Source organism: Miniopterus schreibersii, assembly GCF_964146895.1.
Source record: "Miniopterus schreibersii genome assembly, chromosome: 18".
Classification (NCBI taxonomy): Eukaryota; Metazoa; Chordata; class Mammalia; order Chiroptera; family Miniopteridae; genus Miniopterus; species Miniopterus schreibersii.
In genome coordinates this window covers 6,352,052-6,373,264 of record NC_138121.1, presented here as the reverse complement: position 1 = coordinate 6,373,264, position 21,213 = coordinate 6,352,052, and the positions used below count along the sequence as shown (strand labels likewise).

Here is a 21,213-nt window from a genome sequence, read left to right as displayed (position 1 = left end):
GAGGGTACTAATTGAACTGCATGGTGTATTTAACTGGAGGCAGGTCTGGATTTAAATGAAAGGTAGGGACTATTGTAAAGTAAGGGTAGATGAGGTTTATAGAGGAAGGAAGCCACCATATTTAAACCAACAGTAGGCCCCACGTGTAAGGGCCGTCTGAGTATTTGAACAAGGGTAGAATTGGCTTCAACCAAGGGGAAGTACTATGTTTAACCAACTGTACCTAACCAGGGATATGTTCTATTGTTAACCACTGAACATTGTTTAGGCATTTCACCAAAGACAGGCACTGTCACCAAGTGAGAGCAGATGATACAAGGGTAGTCACTGTATTTTCCTATCTGTAACACAGAGACAAGGGGCTTGATGGCATCCCAGAAAACAGAGCACCCCTTTCTAGGGGCTTCGTCCTTAACTGGAGCTTGACTTCATCTGCTCCCAACAACTCTATGACCGAGACTGAATGAGTCCCTGTGGGAAGTTCATTCAGGCTCCAGTGGGCAGCCAAGGATAATCTGCCCACAAGGGTTGGGACCCAAATGTGCCCTGATCCAGGGCAGCATGCTGGCGAGAGCAGAGGAAAAGCACCAGAATAGGCTTGCACGACTGTTTTTATTTGAACCACCAGATCTGCTCCAATAAAGAGCTCCCCAGGCTGGGCCTCACCTTACAGGAAAGGGCTGGGAGTCCTGTCCCTGCAGAGGAAGGTCAAGATGGAACCTGCACTTCTTGGTAACCATTCAGACTCCTCCCACCACTTATCCCTGTGGGAGACTGAGGATGGGCTGCCCTGTCCCAGGTTGAGGGTACGATCTCAGTCACCCCTGAACAATGCTCCACTGAGGGTGGGGGGGCCTGGCCTGAACACCTCATGTCTCTGGGTGAGGAAGTCACGGTTCCTCATCCATCAGGTCTGCTGCCTGCCACTCTCCACTTCACCAGGGGGAGGACATGTGTGCTCCATTGCCATCCACTGGGGACACAAAAGGGGTTTCCCTGCATGACACTCCTCCACTCAGTCTCAGGCCAGCAGACGGCTATATTCTGCCAGGGCAGAGGACTTCTTCACCCCGTCCCAGATCCGAGCAGCATAGTGGAACCTGTGAGAGGAGATCAACAGTCAGTTTCCCTGGCTGGGGCCCCACCCACCTTGGGCCCCCGTATGATATGTGATGTGAGCCTCAACTGGGCTACAGGGAAGACGCCAATGCTGATGGGACATGGCCCTAATTCCCTAAGTGCCCCCATGGTAAGAAAAGCTGAAGGTCTGGAACCTGGACTAAGACCTCAGCCCCTACCTCCAAGTCCAAATCCCCCCCCCCCACTCTACTCAGTGTTGGCCTTTGTGGGGAGCGATTCAGTCTACTGCCCTCCAGAGTCTTGTGATGATCAGCTGCCTAACCCTTCTACCTCCCAAATTCTCCCCTCCCCACTGGGCGCTGCCCTCATCTGAGTGCCTTCCTGCTGCTGCTACTCCCTCCCCCTCCCACAGCTGACGGCAAAGACCTAGGGAACCATAGAGGCTGCACCAAGCCAAGCTATTCCTTTTTCAAATTTGTTTCTCTTAGAAATTAGAGGAGGCCAACCTGCTGTGGGCTGTGGACATGGAAAGTCACATAAACCTGGCACTGGGGAGGGTTCTGTGAAAGAGTGAAAGCCAGCTGGCAGAGGAGGAGGATGAGGAGGGAACAGTTAGACTGCATCCAGTGAAAGCTGGAAGACTCAGTCCTGTGGTTCCTGACGGCTTTCTGGTTTCCTTTCCTGGAGGCTGCACTTTCTGCACGCAAGGCCTTAGAATAAATCTTCTTTAAGCTTGACTGGGCTTACCGTCCTACTCTTCACAATCTAATGACATCTAACCACAGGTGTGTCCTGTGACACTTCTCTCTGGGCCTAAACGTCCTCACTAGTAAAATCGGTGATGAAACCTACACTACACTGGCTAATTAGGAGGATTTGAAATCCCATGGAACAATGTGGGATATAAAACAGATAGCAACAAACAAACAAAACGACCCACAGACTCGGACAAGAGTATGGGAGTGACCAGTGGGGAAGGGGGTTGGGGGGATGGAGAAGATAAAGGGGTCAAATCTCTGGTGACAGAAGGGGACTAGACTTTGGGTGGTGAGCACACAATGCAAGATACAGTTGATGTATCACAGAACTGTACATTTAAAACTTAGATAATGCTACTAACCAATGTCACCCCAATACATTTAATTAAAAAATAACCCTAACCCTCTTAACACTCTAACACTAACACTAATGCTAACCCTCTAACACTAACCTCAACCATTTGACACTAAACCTAACATTAACCCTAACAGCCTAGCCCTAACCCTAATACTTACCCTAATCCTAAATCCTAAACTTTAAACCCTAACCCTAACCCTACACATAACCCAAAACCTAAACCCTAAATCCTCAACTATAACCCTACTGCTATCTCTAAACCCAACTCTCACCTAACCACTCAACTTAACCTTTTAAACTCTGCCCTAAACCCTAACCCTGACCCTGACCCTGATTTTAACTTTAGCCCTAAAAAAGAAAAAAGAAAAATTTAAGAAAAAGCACCACATGAAACAGCATGTAGCTTGGCATGGCAGAGGCGCTTACAAGCTGGTAGCAATGATCAATGTTCCAGAAAAGGAAACTGAACGCGGAGAGAGCTCTGAGAACATCCTCTGCCTGCATCAGCACTGGGGGGATGGGAGGCACCTTACACTGGCCCCCCTCTGCCAAGAGCTCTCACCAGTTCTTCTCAGTGAGGATTGTGTGTGACAGCTGCGGCCGGGCCATGGACATCACTTGGCTCCGGAGCTTGCTCACCAAGGACTGGAAACTGGGGTGGCCACGGTATCCCGGGAGTAGGGAGAAGAGTGGGCTGGAGCCGGGTCCTGGAAAGTTGAGGTGGGAGGATAAGGGGTCTTCCTCCCAGTCAAACAACATCCTGGGCTTCCAGGAGCACCTGAGTTCAGCCCCGGGCCAGCTCTTCCCGTACTCCCACGACTCTGAAACATGCTCCTGAAAAAGGGTCTGAGCACCTCAGGGACAGGCCAGAGTCTCCCCTCACTGCAGGGTGGGACCCTGTCACTCCCAGCCCAGGGCAGACCGTGTCTCCCCCTAACCACGGTGGATCCATGTCAACCTCCAGACCAAGGAGGCACCCGTCTCCCTGTGGCCAATTCCCCCGAGGGGAGCCATACCCGCTCTTGGTGGGTTTTCACTCTCTGCCTCACTGTCCATGAAGGGCATCAGGAACAAGTTGACCTCAGAGTCCAGAAAGTCAGGGGGGAGCCCAGGGAAGACGTTACACTGTAACATGGACAGAGTACCTGGAGGAGAGAACCTATGAGCCTGCAGGTACCATGCTCCAGGGGACGGAGCGGGGGAGGGGTGCGTGTGAAATGGTCAAGCTAGGATCAGAAGACTAGTCTGGGAATCTGGGCTGTGAGGTTGAACCAGGCGTGAGGCCGCCACTGGCCAGCTTGGGAGTGGCTCGGGAACCCTCACCCTTGTAACGCAAGTGGGAGTGAGCCATGAGCTGGTCGATCATCAGGTGCATCTGCCGCAGCTTTCGAGGACAGAAGTCTTCTCGGCGAGCTTTGTTCTGTAGGAATACTGGGGGTAAAGGGGAGATGGGGCCCTGTGAGGCTTGGCCATGTACACTCCCCCATCTCATCTTGAAGATCTGCCCTTACCCTCAAGTTCAGATTACTTGTAAATATTTATGTGACATGTAACTTCACGTTAGCACCAGGCCCTGGGCAATGCTGGGGACCCAGAGATGATTTAGATCTGGTTTCTGCTGCAAAGATGGAAAAGACAGAGAGGAAGATGGCCCCATGATTAGGAGTGTTTCAGAAAGTGGCACCAGGGTCTTAGTAAGGCCAGAGAAGTAGGCAAGGCCCTGCCTGGGGTGTCCCAGATGACCTAGATCTCTGAGAAAAGCAGGGCATCAATAGAGCAGAGTAAGAACAGAGAGGCAGCCTGGCCTGGTGTGGCTCAGTAGCTGAGCATCAACCTAGGATCCAGGAGATTGTGGTTCGATTCCCAGTCAGGGCACATGCCCGGGTTGCGGGCTCGATCCCCAGTGGGGGCCATGCAGGAGGCAGCCGATCAGTGATGACTCTCTCATCATTGATGTTTCTGTCTCTCTCTCTCTCCCTTCCTCTCTCTGAAATCAAGATTTAAAAAAATCCTCATTTAAAAAAAACCAAAAAAACGCCAGAGAGGCAGAGGAGTGGCATGTGGGAGGGCCACACAGGCCACAGTGGGAGCACGGAGGCAGAGGGTCACTTGGGTCAATCCAACACGCACTCCCTGAGGCCCGCACTTGGAGATGCAAGAGACCCAGCAACAGGGAGATTTGGGTCCTGTCCTCAAGAGGCTCCCATTCTGATCAAAGAGCCAGAGCCAGACTCAGGGGCATGTCCTTGATGGCCAGGGTGAGACTAAGGAAGTGGGACCGTTAGAGAAACTAGGGCTAATTCTTTTTCACTTCCCTCCTCCCAGCTCCCCACTTCCCCAGTGTCCCTGGTCTTGTCCCTTTGTTCCCTCTACCTACTCCTCTGGCCCCTAGAAAGTTTCTCACCCAGGTGGGGGTAGTACTCAGTGCCTTCATCAGAGCCTGATGAGCTGCTGGACTCGTGGCTGGGGGATGGGGTGGAGGGCTTCACCATCTCCGCTGTCTGGAGGAACCTTGGGATTTGGGGTGAGAGGTGGGTTAAAGCTCTGCCACTGGCACCCCACATCCCACCGCCTGGGGATGTCGCATACATACCAGATTTCTCACACAATTTTAGGGAATTCAGACACAAATCCATGGATTTATATAAACTGTATACATTTTTTATGAGTTTATGCTATTATATTTTAGAGCAGTTTAAGTTCACAGCAAAACTGAGTGGAAAGCATAGACATTTCCCACAGGCCTCCTGCCCCCTCTCCAGCCTCCTTGCTATCAACATTCATGAACTTACACTGACATGACAAGTCAACTCCTTCTGCTATTTATTCAACAAATTTGTATTAAATATCTACCCTGTGCCAGGCACTGAGTGAGGCACTGGGGACTCTGTCCTAGCCATCCCTCCCTCATCCTAACCCCTGGCAACCAGGGAGATTCATTCTAATGGGGGAGTCAGGCCATAGAGAGATCTACACCATCCTGTCAGGGGTGGCAAGTGCAATGAAGGAAACACAGCAGGGCGAGGGGGGTGAGGAATGGAGCGCTAAGTGAGGAGGTCAGGGGAGGCCTGAGGCTGACCTGAAGGCCATGAGGGAGGGATTCTGAGAAGGTCTGTGGGACGAGAGTTTCTGATTGAGGGATGAGGAGTGCAGAGGGCCTAAGCTGCGTGAGGAACAGATGTGAGGAACAGACACGAGGGTACTACGGCTTTAATGGAGGGGGGAGGGAAAGCGGGAGGAGATGGGAACATACTGTGTAGGGCCCTGTGGGCCAGGCACAGGAAGGACTTTGGATTTTGCTGAGTGATGTGTAAAGTCAGTGGAGGGTTGTAAATGTGTGTACGTGAGGGAGGGTTAGGAGGTGGTGACCCGCTCCACTTACATTTTGAAAGGGTCCCTGTGGCTGCTCTGTGGAACCTGTCAGACCTGTGAGGCCCTCCCACCAGCCCCTCACCTGTACAGACTGAGGTCCGTGAACCAGTCCTGGACGACAATTACCACGTGGCACACGGTGAAGAGGAAGGCAGCAATCTGGAGCGACTGAGGGTGGGTGGGAAGGTACAACAGAGATGAAGGTCCCCTCTGCCCAGAGAGGGGTCCCTGATATAGAACTCAGCTGAGGAGGCAGCAAGGTAAGGGCCTCAGAGCCTTTAAGCACCTACTGTGTGCCCAGACTGTGCTGGCACTTCCCTCATGGGCCATCCCTAAATAGGGCAAAGTTGGACCAATCACCATTTTCAGAGACAGGTACTGAGGCTTGAAGGGGGAGGGGGCGGGAAATGACTTTTCTGAGGGGCAGAGCCAGGTCTGACTCTCAGTGTTGTCTTCTTCCTACAGCGGGGGCTCCGATGAAGCAGAAACGAGATCAACACATATCCAACCCCTCATCACAGATCTTGCAAGGAAGGGCAGGGCCTCACCCCTAGGCCTGGCTCGGCCCCTCACCTGCATCTCAACGTAGGTGTGGGGAAGGTTGTACTCTGGCGGTAGCTTGCGGTCATTGTTGATGAGGTGGTCCAAGATGGAGGGGCTCAGGATGGGCTGGAGCAAGGAGGAGAAAAACAGGTCAGGGAAGGGGCTGTGGGCAGGGATCCTAAGGGGCATGGCTTCCCAAGGCTCCCACGTTGAAGGCAAATACATCACCTCTCTTGGGACAAAATAAGGTAAAAAATACAAGTAGGCAGCTTCTAATTAATACAGCACTAGTCAGCAAGAGGCAAAAGGAGAGTTTCAAAGCAGATACCCTTTCCCCAGCTCTTTTACACATCGCCACTGCTCCCAAGTGCCTCACGCCCAAACAGGAGAGAGCTCCTAGTGCTAATAAATTTAACATTTACTTGAATGAGTCGTGTCCCTTCAAGAGCCTTTTGTTGTTGTTTCAAATGCTTTCAAAACTTTGATAATTATTTAGGTCAAAAAATTATTAGTGTACCAAGCACTGTGCCTGGTTGGTTCCACTGAATCCTTGCTGCAATCCTGAGGCTGAGTATGCTTAGCATCCCCGTTTACAGATGAAGAAACTGAGGGGGGGGCGGTATTAAAATTTACTTAAAGTTACTCAGCAAGTAAGACTTAAAGGCAGGGTCTGGACATAGACTGATTCTAGGGCCACACTTCAAACTGTTACGCTGGATTTTTTAGGCTGTTGTGTACACACACAGAGAAGGGGACAAAACCTGACGAGAGACTAAGGGCCAAAACGTCATAATTTGCCCAAAGGCACCTAGCATGGCCTTGGCTTGGCTAGGCTAGAACCACACGCAGCAAGCAGGGTGCTGGTTTTAACACATTCTGGGAAAGAGCTGAATGTGGCATGCAGCAGGGTGGGGCAAGTGGAGGTTGGCACCTGTGTGTCCAGGAAAACAATCCGCTCTTGGGTAATAAAGAAGTCAATGCCGCTGGTCTGGTTGCCCCCTCGTTCCTTCATCTCAGCGCTTTGGGCTCGGAAAACATACGCCCTGTGGAGGAGCAGGTGGGAAGCGTTCGAGTCTGGTTCTCAGCTTTGGACACCTCCAGTGTGATCATGAAATCAGCATGTGTGACATGGTTCCCTGCCTGCCCACAAAGCCTTCCATCCACAGCCCCTGCTGTCTGGGAGGCAAGGGCTATATTTTACCACATGACTCCACCCCCACCCATAAGTAGATTTATTAATTCATTTAACAAAGTTAGTAGCCTGAGGTGCTGAGGAACAGGGACCAGGCCTGACTGCTGGGATTCAACTCTCAGCTCTACCTCTTCCTGGTTGAATGGCTTTAGCAGATTCCTTCATCTCTTTTTTTCTTGGTTTCCTCATCTGTAGAATGGGGATAACAATAGTCTCGAACCTCTCAGGGTTACTGTAAGGCTAACATAGGTAATGCCCTTGGAAGTGTCTGACATACAGATTTGTAACTGCTAGCCATTAATTACCAAGCACACCTGCTCTCTGCCAGGCACTGGCAACAGGCACGGATAACTCTCCACAGGGAGAGGCTGCTCGGTGTGTTGGTTCCCAGCGCTCCCGTCGGGTGAGGCGCTCTCACTTCTACCTGTGCTGGATGCTGGGGGTATGACAGCAGAGCTGGCAGAGCTGGGCCTTGCCCTAAACCACTGAGCTCAACCTGGTCACTCTATGACTTAGACAACGAGATTTTGTCTCTTTCCATCTGTAAAATCACGGTAATAGTACTCACTTCTCGAAGGGTAACTGCCACCTCCCTGAGGTGCTTAGTATGTCGTCTGACACAAAGCAGGTATCCTCCCACTTAACACTATACTGAAGACTTCGTATGTGCCAGACACCAGGATGCAGAAGCGAGCAAGAAAGACAAAATCTCTGCTTCCATGGACCTTCTGGTCTAGCTTAAAAATCAACAGAAATTAGGAAGAAGCGTGTAGCGCTCCAAGTGGGAATAAATTTGTCTATGGAGCAGGGAAGGATTGCCCTAAGAGGCAAATGATGCTGCTGAGGGTGAGAGACAAGGGAGCTAATTAAGCAACTTTAATTAACTTTAAGGGGCAGGTAGGCAGGGGGTGTGGAGGATGGAAGCAAAGACTAATCCAGAAGGCAGGTGGCCTGTATAAGGATCAGAGCAGTGTGGTAAGAGCAGACAGAACACTGGGCTTGGGAGCAAGGAGAGGGTACACAGGCCCTGGAGGGGCATGGGGAGGAGCTGGGGCTTTGGCCCAGGAACCTGGGGAAGCCCCTGAAGAGGTTTAAGTAGAGGAGTGACAATATTGGTTTGGATTTTGGAAAGTTCCCCTTGCCGCTGTGTAGCGAGGACTGCAGGGTGGAAAGAGTGGATAACGACTGACAAGCCCAGTGCTCTGGGGCCTCCCTTGTCTCTCTGACTCGATGCCCAGCTCCCCTTCTTGTTCGTTCCGCTCCAGCTCCAGGGCTTCTGTGTAATTCCACACACACACCAGGTACTATCCCAGCTCAGAGGTTCACACCTGCCATCCCTCCAACAGGAATCCTTTCCCTCCTCCAAGTCTGCTTTTTCTCAAATGCCCCCTTAGTGAAGCCTTCCCTAACCACCCAACTTAAAACTGTAACCTAGCCCTAACACTGCCTTCTTTGATCCCTTCCCACTTTGTTACCATCTTCTAACATGCCCAGTAGTTAGTTTACTATCTCCCCCATTAAAAATGTAAGTCCCACAGACGTATTTTTGCCAGTTCTGTTTACTCTTGTATCCCCAGCATGCAGAAGAGTGCACCCAGACTGAGGCTGGTCTAGAACCCATGCCTTCCATCCAGATCTCTCTCCCATTCTACTTCCCAGGCCAAATTCAGCCACATCTGTGAGCATTTGCTCCGTGCCAGGCTCTTGTTAGTTTCTGTCTCCTGATCTTATTTCAAAAACTCACTTTACAGATAAGAAAGTGAGACACTGGAAGTGAAGTGACTTGCCCAAGGTCAACCAGCTGGTAAGTGACAGGCTGAGACTGATGTTGGCCTCATCCAAAGACAAATGAGTACACCACCCCAGTTCCTGGCTGGGCTCTGTACCATTTTCCGGGGCCAGGCAGGCAGGGAGGGAGGAACGGGGCTAATTACCTTGGCGCTACGCAAAAACTTCGTCTAATCCTGTTTGATCTCATCTGATGACACTGAGGCTAAGAGAGGGGAGGCAACTCCTCAAAGACCTTGGGTAACACCACTAGCAACACCCAGGCCCACCCCCCAGTGTCAGGCGGGTGGCCACCTCCCTCCTGGCCCCTCACACTCCTACCTGATGCCCCCTCACCTCTGGTCCTCCTCAGGAGTGTTGGCTGACAACAATGACATGACCATGGACTTGCCTGTCCCCTGGAGGCCCAGGACACCAACCACCAACACATCGGTCTGATCCAACAGGTACTGTGGGAAGATGCAGTAATGCGGCCCTTGTGAATCTGTCAGCTGCTGGACAGGGAATGAAATGAAGAGGCCCCAGACTTCCATGGCTTGCCCACCTGCCTTATCAGATATGAAGAAAAAATTCTTGCCCCCAATTGGGCAAAGGGCCTCTGTCGGGGGGGGGAGGGTATGTGGAATATTTGGGGCACAAAGAACAGCATTTGTGAGAGTTCCAAAGCAGAAAAGAGAGTTACTGCCATGGTTGAGAAGCTAATAGGAAGTCAGTGTGGCTGGAGCACAGTGCAAACAAGGGAAGCTTGGCCTTGGGGAAGAGAAGGGAGGCACAGGAAAGGAAGGACAGGTTGAAGACAGGACTTGGTAACTGAGGGTTATCAGAGCTGACTCTTGGGAGGCTCTCTGCTCAGTTGGGTTGGGAAAACATGGGGAAGGAAGCATGAGAAAGGGAGAAGCGTGCAGGAAGAGGAGATCAGTCCATCTGGCTCTTTCTGTGGGATTTAAGTCCTGGAGATTCATGAGACCATCACCTCCAGGCCACCAACTCTGCTGACTTTCACCACCAGGGGGCATAAGAGACATTACTCAAGGAAAAGGAATACAGCAGGTCCTTGAAAAGCATTGTTTTGTTATAAGGTTAATGAAAAAAAATTTAAAAGATCAGTTCCCAGCAAGGGTTACCATCTGTGTAAAGTTCGCATGTTTTCTACATGTCTTCGGTTTCCTCCCACATCCCAGGGATGTGCACATCAGGTGCACTGGAGTGTCTAAATTGTTCTAGTCTGAGTGAGTGTGAGTGTGGGTGTGGGCGGGCCTTGGAAAGGGCTCCTGTTCAGGGTGGGTTCTCACCTGGCACCCTGAGCTGCAGGAATAGGCTCACCCATGACTCTGAACTGGAATAAGCAGGTTGGAAAATAATTATCTGATTTTATTTTTATTAACCTTTGACTTTCTTAAGACCAATAAAAAATTTATTTCAATGTTTAATATTAGAAGTGTTTTGAGTCTTTATTTAGAAGTTTGGTGATGATTCTGTGACCAGAAATATGCCATAGGAACTAAACTCTTGTTTATATCCATTAGCCTAGGGTAAAATCGGTTTTGTTGTATGTTATTTTGCTTAAAGTCGAAGTTTCCAAGAACCTATCAAAGATATTAAGTGAGGACTCACTGTATATCCTCAACTGTGGCTGCTGCTCCTTAGACTCACCTGGAGAGCTTTTTTAAAAATAAAAAAAAAGGGCAGCTAATCCAGGGCCTGACTCTGGACACATGAAAGCAGCACATCTAGGGCTAGCCCTGTTCAATATGGTAGACACTGACCACATGTGGCTATTTAAATTAAACAAAATTAAAAGTCCAATTCCTCAGTTGGACTAGCCACATATTGGGATATATGGATAAGTACTCAACAGCCACATATGAGGATAAGGGCCACCACACTAGATAACACAAAAATGGAACATCTTCATCACTACAGAGAGTTCTACTTGACAGCACTAAAGGGTAGGGCCTAGACACTGGCTCCTTTTTAAAAAAACAACTCCACAGTTGATATCAATGTGAGAGAGGACACACAGAGGTGGCAGGGGCAGGTAATAGATGGACCTGGCATGTTGTTCTAATTAAGTCCAAGCTGTTGGGGAAGGAGGGGACGTACCAGGGTGAATTTGAGTAGGAGTCTCATCTGACAGGTCTGGGGGGCTGGGGAGAACAGCAGTAGAAGGGAAATGAAGACTAAGAGACTGGAGGTAGGTATGTCAGTCCAGGAATGGGAGGTATGAACTAGAGCTGGGCCACTGGGATAGAAAGGGAACCTCTGGGGAGTGATGATATTCAAACCAGTTAGAATGGGCATCTAGGTGGCAGTGGGTGCACCTCTTAGCCAACCAGTATCAAAGTGGTTCAGTTACCAACCAGTACAGCTGAGCTAGTGAACACTACTGAAATTCAGCCCTGGCCGGTGAGAGCTTTCGGATCCATTCCCTCTAGTTGCTGCAACTGCCTGAAACCCGTCTGACTGGTGTTGCCCACCATGAGGCTGGAGGTAGGGGGTGAAGGAGGTGAGAGGGTGGGACCTGGGGAAGCTCAAGCATGGAGAGACTCCCAACCCCCAGTACCTCAATGGCACTGTCGCACCAATTCATCTGGTCATCCACCAACTTAATGCTGTGCTTCATGCGCTCTGGGGGCAGTAGTTTGGCCTGGCCCACGACAGCTGGAAACACAAAGCAGGAGATAGAGGATGAGGCGAGGGTCAGTGTGAGGCTCCCAACCAGATTCTGTTCAGCCCCAACTCACGGTCCATGACTGCTGGCGCAGCAGTGCCCATGCCCCGGTTCTGGATCTGGTACACAGGCTGTGTGGGTCTCTGCCCCTCCTTCTCCCCCTTGGATGGCACAGGGGCTGCAGGGGGTGGTGGGGTGGTGCCCTCGGGGGATGAGGCATTTGTTGCAGCTGCAGGCCCTTTCCCCTCCTCCCGTGGTTTCATAAGGACGATAGGCTTCTCAAGAGGGGCTGGGGCAGGAGGGGCAGCAGGGGCTGCTGGAGGTGCTGGCTGCTTTGACTATGAGTGAGAAGGTTCCAGTCAGTGGGAGAGATCCTTGCCCCAGTTGCTCCCAGTCTCCCCCTTCCCAAGATTCTTCCCTGCTCACCCGCTCTGCTGGAGGTTTTGAGAGGATGATGGGGGTTTTCTGCATAACGGAGGTGTTTGTCTCTTCGCTGCCATCCTGTGGTGAGGGAGGGCAGTTATTCCACTGGCTCTCCTAGATGCTCCTCTGAAAGCCTTTATGTGCCAGGTACTATTTGAAATGCCTTCCTACATGAACTCCCTCAATCCTACCAACAACCCTGTGAGATACTATTATATCCACTTTACAAATGAAGCAATTGAGGCAGAGAGGTTGTTAACTGGCTAGCCCAAGATACACAGCCAATAGGCAATGGAGCCAGAATTTGAACCCAGACAGCTGGCTCCAGAACCCATGCTGTCAACAGCTCTGCCAGCTGCCTCTGCTAGACAAGCTTAAGGGGAAGGAGCAAGGACTCTGGAGCTAGACAGACCTGGCCTGCCGCTTGCTGGTTGTGTGAATCTGGGTAAGGAACCACCCTCGCTTAGGCCTGTTTCCTCGTCTGGTGAGTCTATTATGACTCTGAAAGAGGGCAAAATTCATAAACTGTCCATGTGGCACCTGACACACGGCAGGTGCTCACTGAGAGCTGCTGGCAGCACCTGCTATTCTGACCCTCTCCTCCTCAGCCCTGCTCTGTGCTGGCCAAGCCCATGGACTGAACCCACATCTTGCCCTCTTCTGACTCACCCCCCACCTGCTTGAGAAAGAGGAGACGTGAGTTTGAGTCCTGTTCTGTCTCTGGCTTCCTGATTAACCCCGGGAGTCTTGACCCCTCACTGTCCTGTTTCTTTTCCTGTATACTGAAGATGCCTATTTAAATCCTGCTCTCTACACTGGCCTCTGGTGAGGGAAAAAAAGGACATGAAAGTGCTTTGGAAGGAATGGCTGTGAGAGAGCTGTCGGAGGAGAGGCTGTGGGCTTCCAGGAGGCCAGGGAGGGTGACAGGTGAGAAGGTCCAGGGAGGAGCGGATGATACCTGGGACGGAGGCTGTGAGGGTAGAGAGATGATGGGTAGGAGATATTCAGGAGGCACAATGTGCAGCACTGGTGTCTAACTGTCCTGGGTTGGAAGCGGGAGGGAGGTGTCCAGGATAAGGCCCAATGGGTTGTCACTGATGTTGGGAGGAGAGATTGCAGGGCCCTGGAGAAAGAACCCAGAGGGCGCATTCTGGCAGTACGTCATCTAAGCACAGGAGAATAGCAAGGCAGGGCCTGGGCCCACACCAACACTCTGATTCCCAATCCAGGACACTCTCTACAGCAGGCAAATGGTGCTGAGCTTAAGGCTCTGCTGAAGTCCTAGCCCCAGAGCTTACTGACTATGACTTTGGGTAAGTCCCTTCCCCTGAGGCTCATTCTCCTTCTTAGTGAGAACTGCATCTATCAGAGGTTCTACTTCAAAGGGGTAGCTGTAAGTTCGGGAAGACCCAAAGGATGTAAAGCACTCTGCTCAGTGTTGGTACACTGCATGCTGCTAAATAAATAGAAAGTTACTGTCTCAAACTCTCCAATGCCAGTTTCATCCAGTGAAATCCAAAGTTCTTTCCATGGCCTTCCAGGTCCTACATGATCTGGTCCCAGTTACCTCTCTGACCTCAGCCTTCTATCACTTTCCCTCCTCCTTCATCCACTGCAGCCACACTAGCCTCCTGGCTTAAACCCACCAGGTATAGGCCTCAGGGCCTTTGCATTTGCCATTCTTTCTACCTAGAATAGTCTTCACTAGGATTTCTGTCATTGCTTGTTCCTTCACCACATTCAGGTCTCTGCTCAAAAGTCACCTCTTCAAAGAAGGCTTCTCTGACCACCTCATCTAAGAGCTCCCCTTATCACTCTCTACTCTCTTACTCCATGAGGGCAGTTGGTTTTGTTCACAGATATATCCCCAGCATCTAGATTAGTGCCTGGCACATGGCAGGTGCTCAATAAACATCTGTGGAATGAATGAATACAGAAATGCTGTCCCTGGGACTAGAAACTCACTCGTCTCTCTCTTTCCCATGGTGCGATGTAGTCCCTCTCCCGACCACCAGGCCCAGAGAGATTCTGGGGACCGCCAGGGCCAGGCTCCTTCCACCGTCGCCGCCTCTCTATACCATAGAGCCCAGGCTGACTGTGACCAGACTCAGACATCGTCGCCTACAGAGAAAAAGAGGTCGATTCCACGGTGAGGAGAGTCTCACCCCACTCTACTTGGTTCACCCAGGACTTTAAGAAGACACTTTCTTTCAAGAGAGCTCTAGCTGTGGCAGAGACTGCCAACTGGCTCTCAATACCCATTCTTCACTTCTTCCAAAAAATAAAACCCTCAGTTCTGAGATAGGCATGCAACTATCCAGGATACACTGCTCAGCCTAGTTAGGTGTGTCCATGTGACTAAGTTCTTTCTGGCCAATGATAAGACGCCAGAAGTGAGTTATGGCAGCTTTCAGAAACTTTCCGTCACAGATGCTTGCCATGCCTTTTCTCCTTCCTCCTCCTAGCTTGAAGGAATGTGGGTGTGGAGGCCAGGGCTCAAGCAGCCATCTTGGACTGTGAGACAACTTAACGGAAGGAAGGTATGGTAGATCAGGATATGAGGGCGGGGTTTCCCTATTAACAGTGAATTGCCTGCCTCAAGATTCAGTGAGAAACAAATACATTTCTACTTGTAACCAAAACGATTCCCAACTATTAATTGCTTTGCCTCAACATAAATATAATTCGGAGTCACATAAAAATGGGACATTCTGTTTCTCAAAATGCTGCCAGGCATTTCCTTACAAATCAGTTACATGATCCTCAGTGAGACAACTACTCTTTTCGTGATAGGCAGTAGACAGACTCGAGCAGAGCAAGGACGATGGGCCAGGTACAGAAGGTCACCAGGATGGAAAGCCCTGGATGCCTAGCAAAGGACAACTATAGGGTGGGACTTAGCCCCCCGGGCAGCATTTTTCCCCCAACATTCAGTTTGGACCCTCTGACCTCTCATCCCTAGAGATAACATCCAGGCCTCAGTTGTATTCGTTTCAGGCCCAGAAAAGCGGCAAAACTAGCCACGGCTGACCTCAGGACCAGCTGCATTGAATGATGGCCCCGGACCTGGCACCGACCAAACAATCAGTAGAGACCACAACCCTGAAAGGACACACCTGAAAAGCTGCTGAATATTATGAGATCTTTCCCTGGGACCTCCCCTAAGTAAAACCATTAGGACAGAGGACCTAGCACTCTCCCTTCTGGGAGCAGCTCAGAGCCTTTGTCTTTGCCTTTCCCTTCACATCCCCCCCCCTCCCCGCAGGCAGGTTACCAGTAGCTTCCTCACTCTCAAGTCCCAAAGGCCCTTCCTTTGCCTCTATAACTTGTTTCCTAAGCCCATTTCTTCTAGAAATTACTTCTTCCACCTCTGTAATTTTACCAAATAAATGTTCTCTTGTAGTTTGGGTCTTGGCTCTGAATTCTTTCCTAGCCAGAACCCAAGTCCAATGTGACCCCACCAGACTAACACCCAGTGCCATTCTTGCCCCCTACAACATTTTGATTAACCGTTACTGGCATATGTGGGGTGGGGCTCCGGCATCTAAGGGCCTATTTTCATCTGGTATCCTTCTAAATTTCAGTGTCTATTTACCTTCCATTCCTGGTGGTTCGTCATCCATTACACTCCAAGGTCTCACCAGTGTTCACGTTATAAAACGTAGGTTACCTTTATGACCCACTCCCTACCACTTAAGTATCTGTTTACAGGTACCTAGGGACTTTTGCCAGGTGTTTACACCTCATTCTAGGGAAGACTCTCAGTACTTGTCTGTTTACAGGACTATAAGGCCATCTGCTGCTGCTCATGGGTCAAGTTGGCAAACTGCAGCTTATGGACCAAATCTGGTCTGCCTTCTGTTTTTGTAAATAAAGTTTTATTGGAACACGGCCATCAATTTACAAACTGTCTATGGCTGCCTTCTTGATTCAATGGCAGAGATGAGTAGCTGAGACAGAGACAGTAGCCATGCAGAGTCTAAAATAATTACTCCCAAGCCCTTCACAGAGAAAGTTACCAACTCTTGCTTAGCTGGCTCTTAAGTGCCTGTTAAATCAGTCAATGAATCCCCTCCAATCCTACCACAGTACAAAGTGACATTAACAGGTCCCCGTGAGATGACTTTTTCTATAAGTGAAGTATCTGTTTACAGGATGCAGGAGTAATTCCGATAGCCAGGTAGAGGCCTGTCTAGCTCCTCTCTCACTGCTCTGTGTGACCCCTTCCCCAGACACAAACTGGATTTAAGACAGGGAGAGGACAAGGCCTGTTTACAAATGTTTATGGAAATGATTCATCCAGGGCTTAAATGGCTGTTTACAATCTCAGTAGGAGATACCCCTCAGAGCTTGGGACACTCTCCTTTCTCCCTTACAATGAAGTGTCTGACACTATTCTGACGACCTCTGCAGTGCTTAAGTGTGTTTTCACGCCTCAGTGGACATTCTGTCCCCGGACTGAAGTGTTTACATACCTAGGAGGGCCCCTTTCCCAGAAAAACGAGCATCCATTTGCATGTTACTCTGCAAACCTCTACAGTATTTGAGTCTATTTAACAGCCCTTATGGAGGGTTCCCCAGAGTAAGTCCACCTACATGCAATCTGGGGACCCTCAATGTTGTTTCCAAGCTTCTCTGGGGATTCCCCCAAAATGTATAAAGCCAATCTATTTAAGTGTCTAATGACAGGATTCCACGGTGACCTCCCAGAAATGGAGTCTAATTACACATTTCTTTGGAGGGGCCTGCTCAGTACTTAGGCACCTTTCCCCCTTTGGGGGATCTCTCAGAATCCAAGTGTCTGTCTGCAAATTATTTGGGGAGACTCCCAGTTCCTTACTCCGTATTTACGCCAACCCCAATGAAACACTCAAGAGTCTACACGCGTTTCTAAGGACTCTCTAACACTTAAATGTCTTTACAGGTCCCTACATGGGGCCGCAACCAGAACTGATGAGCCTGTACGTTATTCAGGAGACTTCCCCTATGCAGGCATCTGTTCACCGGCCTCCATGAGGAGCCCTACGACTCAAGCTTCCAGTTCCACAGTATCTGAAGGCACCTGGCGTACCTCCCTGCTCTTCAAGGGTCTGCCTGCAGGCCCTCTGCGAGGGTCCTCCCACAACTTCGGTTTCTCTTGACACGTTATCGGAAGGACCTTCGCATCCTTTGTAACCAGTTTACAAGCCCTCTCTATTAGGAGCTCCCAGAACCAAAGTGCCTCTTTACAAGTTCCCGCCTATCCCCACCCCAGTCCCGCCACGCCCGCACGTAACGCGCAGCTCTGGGCTCAGTACTCCAGCCAGCACACCCGCGGGCGTCCGAGCGGCGGTTTAACGGTCAAGAACGGGGCGGGCCCTGAAGTGCCCCCATCGACGAGCGGGCCGCGCGCGGGCACCTAGGCCCCTTACCTAAGGCGGCTGCTGATTGGCTCGTAGGACGCGGAGCGCCTTCTCCGTGACGGGGGTGGGGTGGGGAGGTTCCACCAGCACGCCCCCGCTCGAAAATGGCGTCTGAAAGGCCAGGAGTGTGGGAGAGAGAGTAAGAAAGCAGGGACCGGCCACTCCGGAACCGGCCTGAGCACCCCGGAAGCGGCAGCCACAGAAGGCCGGCCCGAAGGAGGAAGAGCAGGAGGAGTTATCGCGGGGCCTTAGCTGAGCTCAGGTCCCGCGAGCGTGAGCGCCCGGCGGAGCATGCGCTGTTGGAGCTGGTTGGCCTCAACACGCATGCGGATTCCGGGGGCGGCCCCGACTCAGTGCGCGTGCGCGTGGGTGGAGGCAGGCGTGGGTGTGCTGAGAAGAGAGCCCCGGAGAGAGGGCGGCTCCGGAGATTTCAGGTTCGGGTCCCGCCTCCTCAGTGGTGTCGGCGGGAGACGGTGGGGTGGGGCGGCAGGGAGGAATTTCTGTGTCCTGGGCGAAGTATGTGCTGAGAGTACAATAATGACTCTGGCCTGAAGTGTGCTCTGGAAGCGTGTGCTCCCGTTCTGTGGAGGTTCAGGGCACTGAGGAAAGGGTGCAGGTCCGGTTGGGACCTGAAGGGCCGGCGAGGGCACTGCAGGCGGAAGGAACCCCGCACGAAAGGTCCAGACTGGCTTTGCCTCAGAGTTCCCCGAGGTGGGAGGAGAGGCGACAGGGACGGGCAGGTCGGAACCCTAAAGGGATCCAGAGAGACGCAGAGTGGTGGGAACAGGACCACTTATGAAATCCCCCCGGGGCCTCGATGGCAGAGGAATCCAGTCAAGGGTCGAAAATGCAAAAGCTTGCGGGCAGGCCCTTGGAGAGCGCATGCGCAGCCCAAATTGGCTAGGGTGGGTGGTTCCCCAAGTGAATGAAAGAGAAGAGAGAAGTATGTAAGGTATATGCATATGTTCCATTTTCATTTGAAATCTTTTTTTTTTTTTAATTTTAATTGTATTTGAACCGGGAACACGTACATTCTGACAAAAATTCAAGCAACCAGTGAGATACACAATAAAAGTAAGTCTTCTGCTCTGTTATTACATTGCTAGAACACCGGTTCCCAGCTTCCTTCTGGAGCTGCTGTTATAGCAAAGCATTGCAGTTAAGAGCTTGAGCCTGGGCTCACATATAAGGCAGCTGACCTTCGCCAAGTTCTTTAACCTTCTCTGCCTTCTATGTCCCCATTTCTAAAATGAAAGTGACAGCACCTATGCCTAGCTATTTTAGGATTGTAATTGGTAGAGTTAAATGGGTGGAAGTGCCCAGGACAGTAGTAACACTATATGTTGTCCTTGTTTTGTGATTTATGATGATAATGATAGTGATTGGTTTTGCGTCACCCTCTCCCCTCCGAGCCTCATCCCTGCTGCCATTTTCTCAGCACTGGTGCCTGGTGGAACCATTTCTCCAGACTGCCAGGGGCTGGGTGAAAATACCCATCACACAGACTGAGTTGAGAGTCCTGTCATTTATGGATTCTCCAGGAGATTGTGGGTGTTCAAGGGACATACACATGACAGGCCATCTTTGTATTATGTCTATCAGTGTCCCTTTTTAGCATCTTCATCTTAAGTCGTATCTGTTTTTCTTACTTGAATTTCTCAACCCCAGCTCACCCTTCATGCCACTTTCACACCTGGGCAACCCTCAGAGATAGAAATGACTTAAGGGAAGATACGGATGCTGGCACTGACCATGGGCCTACTGTGCACCAGGCTCTATTTTATATATATCACTACAACCTTCCCCCCTCATTCAACATGCAGAAAATGCATCTGAAGGAGAAGGACCTTGCTGAAGGACCAAAACCAGGAAGCAGCAAGCCTGTCTAACTCCAGGCCAGACCACGTTCTTTCTTTCCCTGGCACTGGGTAGCCTGCCTAGTGGTGAGTCAGTCAAGTACCCAAAGAGTCTTGTATTCTGAACTTTTGCTCTTACAAATATTTGCTTCATTTTATGTCTTTGGACATCTGATTGCATGTATATGGTGGTATTATCAGTAGAATATCTTGTTTGAAGTAGAATTGCTGGGTTAAAGGATAGATGTTTGGGGGATTTTGAGAGTCATTGCCTCCCAGCTGGGTGTGGCTCAGCGGTTGAGCTTCGACCTACGATCCAGGCGATCGGGGTTCGATTCCCGGTCAGGGCACATGCGATCAATGACTTTCTCATCATTGATGTTTCTATCTCTTTCTCTCCCTCTCCTTCCCTCTCTCTGAAATCAGTAAAGATATATTTAAAAAAAAAGAGAGAGTCATTGCCAAATGATCTATTCATTTCTTTATTTATCTGTTCATTTAATTAATTCAGTCTATTGAATGAATTATGGAACTCTAGTCATCTGCCGGACATGGCTGTAGGTTGGAGATCCTATAGTGAATGGGACAGAGCACCTGCCCTTTGGGAGCAGATATTCTAGTGGGGTAGATGATGTCAGGTAAAAGATGCTGGGAAGAAAAGAAAATCAGGTTACGGGAATTGAGAGTGACAGCGGTCACAGAGAGTGACAGGTGGTTGGGGAAGGCTGCTCTGAGGAGGTGACATTGGAGCAGAAGGTAAGGAAAAGAGCCATATGAAGATGCAGAAGAGCAGGAAGTGGAAAGACCTGAGGAGGTGGAACGGGCCTGACTATTTAAGGATTGTTAGGGTGACCAGAGTGGCTGGAGCAGAGGAAGGGGAAGAGAGGCAGGGTTGTTTAGGGATGGAGATACAGAGAGAAACTAGGTTATATAGAATCTTGGAGACCACCGTAAGGGCTTTGCAATTAATTTACAAGTGTAACAAGAAGCCATTGGAGAGCTGTGAGCATGGACCAGTGTGTTGTGATGTATGTTTTGTAAAGATTTCTCTAGTGAACACCAAAAATTAATAATGGTGGTTGCCTGTGGAGGTGAGGGTTACAGACAGATGTGGATCAGGGCTTTGAGGAAGTCTTGTTAAGACTTTTATGTTTTTAAACCATATGATTATTATCTATTTGAAAAAAAGTTAAATAAAAACAGTGCTGCTTGCTTTGAGGAGAATGATCTGCAGCTGGGCAGGGGTGGAAACAGGAGATGAGGAAGCTGATGTCCCTGCCTGGGCAAGAGATGATGGTGACTCAGGAAGAGGATTGTGTGAGAGGAAGCATGAATCAGAGATGACTTACAAGTTATCCTAAAGGTTTTGGAACTGGCTAACTGGATGAAAAGTGATGCTTTTTATTGAGATTGGGAGGAGTAGTCTTGATGGGAAATTGACAGTTTTTGAACTTCTTTGAGCTGCACATTGGACATCAAGTAAGTGGTCACAGTTTCGGGGAGGAGCCAGGGCTTGTAGATACAGAATTTTTACTGACTTTTTAGAAACATACACAAAAGTATTATGATAAAGAACACCCACATACCCGTCACCCAGTATTGACAGTCATCTACATTTTACTTGTCTTGTTTCTTCTATTTTCCCCTCTTACACACAAGCACACTTTTTCCTACAGTTTTTCTTTTAAAGCAAATCTCAGATGTGCCATCATTTTATCAATAACCACAGTATGCTAAATTTTGGAACTGTTAATGTAGGGATGATACTTA

The 21,213-nt window shown here is 50.1% G+C and overlaps 1 protein-coding gene across 3 annotated transcripts; it reads right to left on the bottom strand.

Annotated features, from left to right (window-relative positions):
* Positions 1 to 593: 593 nt before the first annotated feature.
* On the bottom strand, positions 594 to 17,904 carry SMG9 (SMG9 nonsense mediated mRNA decay factor). 3 transcript variants are annotated; one of them, XM_081119763.1, is made up of 14 exons: positions 17,597 to 17,862; positions 14,151 to 14,306; positions 12,189 to 12,263; positions 11,836 to 12,100; positions 11,655 to 11,752; positions 9,428 to 9,540; positions 7,043 to 7,154; positions 6,142 to 6,237; positions 5,651 to 5,736; positions 4,601 to 4,707; positions 3,520 to 3,627; positions 3,213 to 3,341; positions 2,759 to 2,903; positions 594 to 1,100 (listed from the first exon to the last, which is right to left on the bottom strand). In XM_081119763.1, exons 2-14 carry the CDS (start codon positions 14,298 to 14,300, stop codon positions 1,022 to 1,024), a joined length of 1,563 nt encoding a protein of 520 aa, XP_080975889.1. In that variant the 5' UTR covers positions 14,301 to 14,306; positions 17,597 to 17,862; the 3' UTR covers positions 594 to 1,021. The 3 variants fall into 3 exon arrangements, with proteins under 3 accessions (XP_080975889.1, XP_080975890.1, XP_080975891.1); XM_081119764.1 differs by lacking the exon at positions 14,151 to 14,306 and having other exon boundaries at positions 17,597 to 17,904; XM_081119765.1 differs by lacking the exons at positions 14,151 to 14,306; positions 17,597 to 17,862 and adding an exon at positions 13,144 to 13,308.
* Between the last annotated feature and the right edge of the window lie 3,309 nt (positions 17,905 to 21,213).

Excerpts from the sequence above, each read along its gene's own strand:
- SMG9 (XM_081119763.1), bottom strand. The coding sequence starts at position 14,300 with ATGTCTGAGTCTGGTCACAGTCAGCCTGGGCTCTATGGTATAGAGAGG. Across the intron at positions 4,708-5,650 it reads ACGGACCTCAGTCTGTACAG|GTTCCTCCAGACAGCGGAGA; the intron begins GTGAGGGGCTGG and ends CCAAATCCCAAG. Across the intron at positions 3,628-4,600 it reads TGAGTACTACCCCCACCTGG|TATTCCTACAGAACAAAGCT; the intron begins GTGAGAAACTTT and ends CTTTACCCCCAG.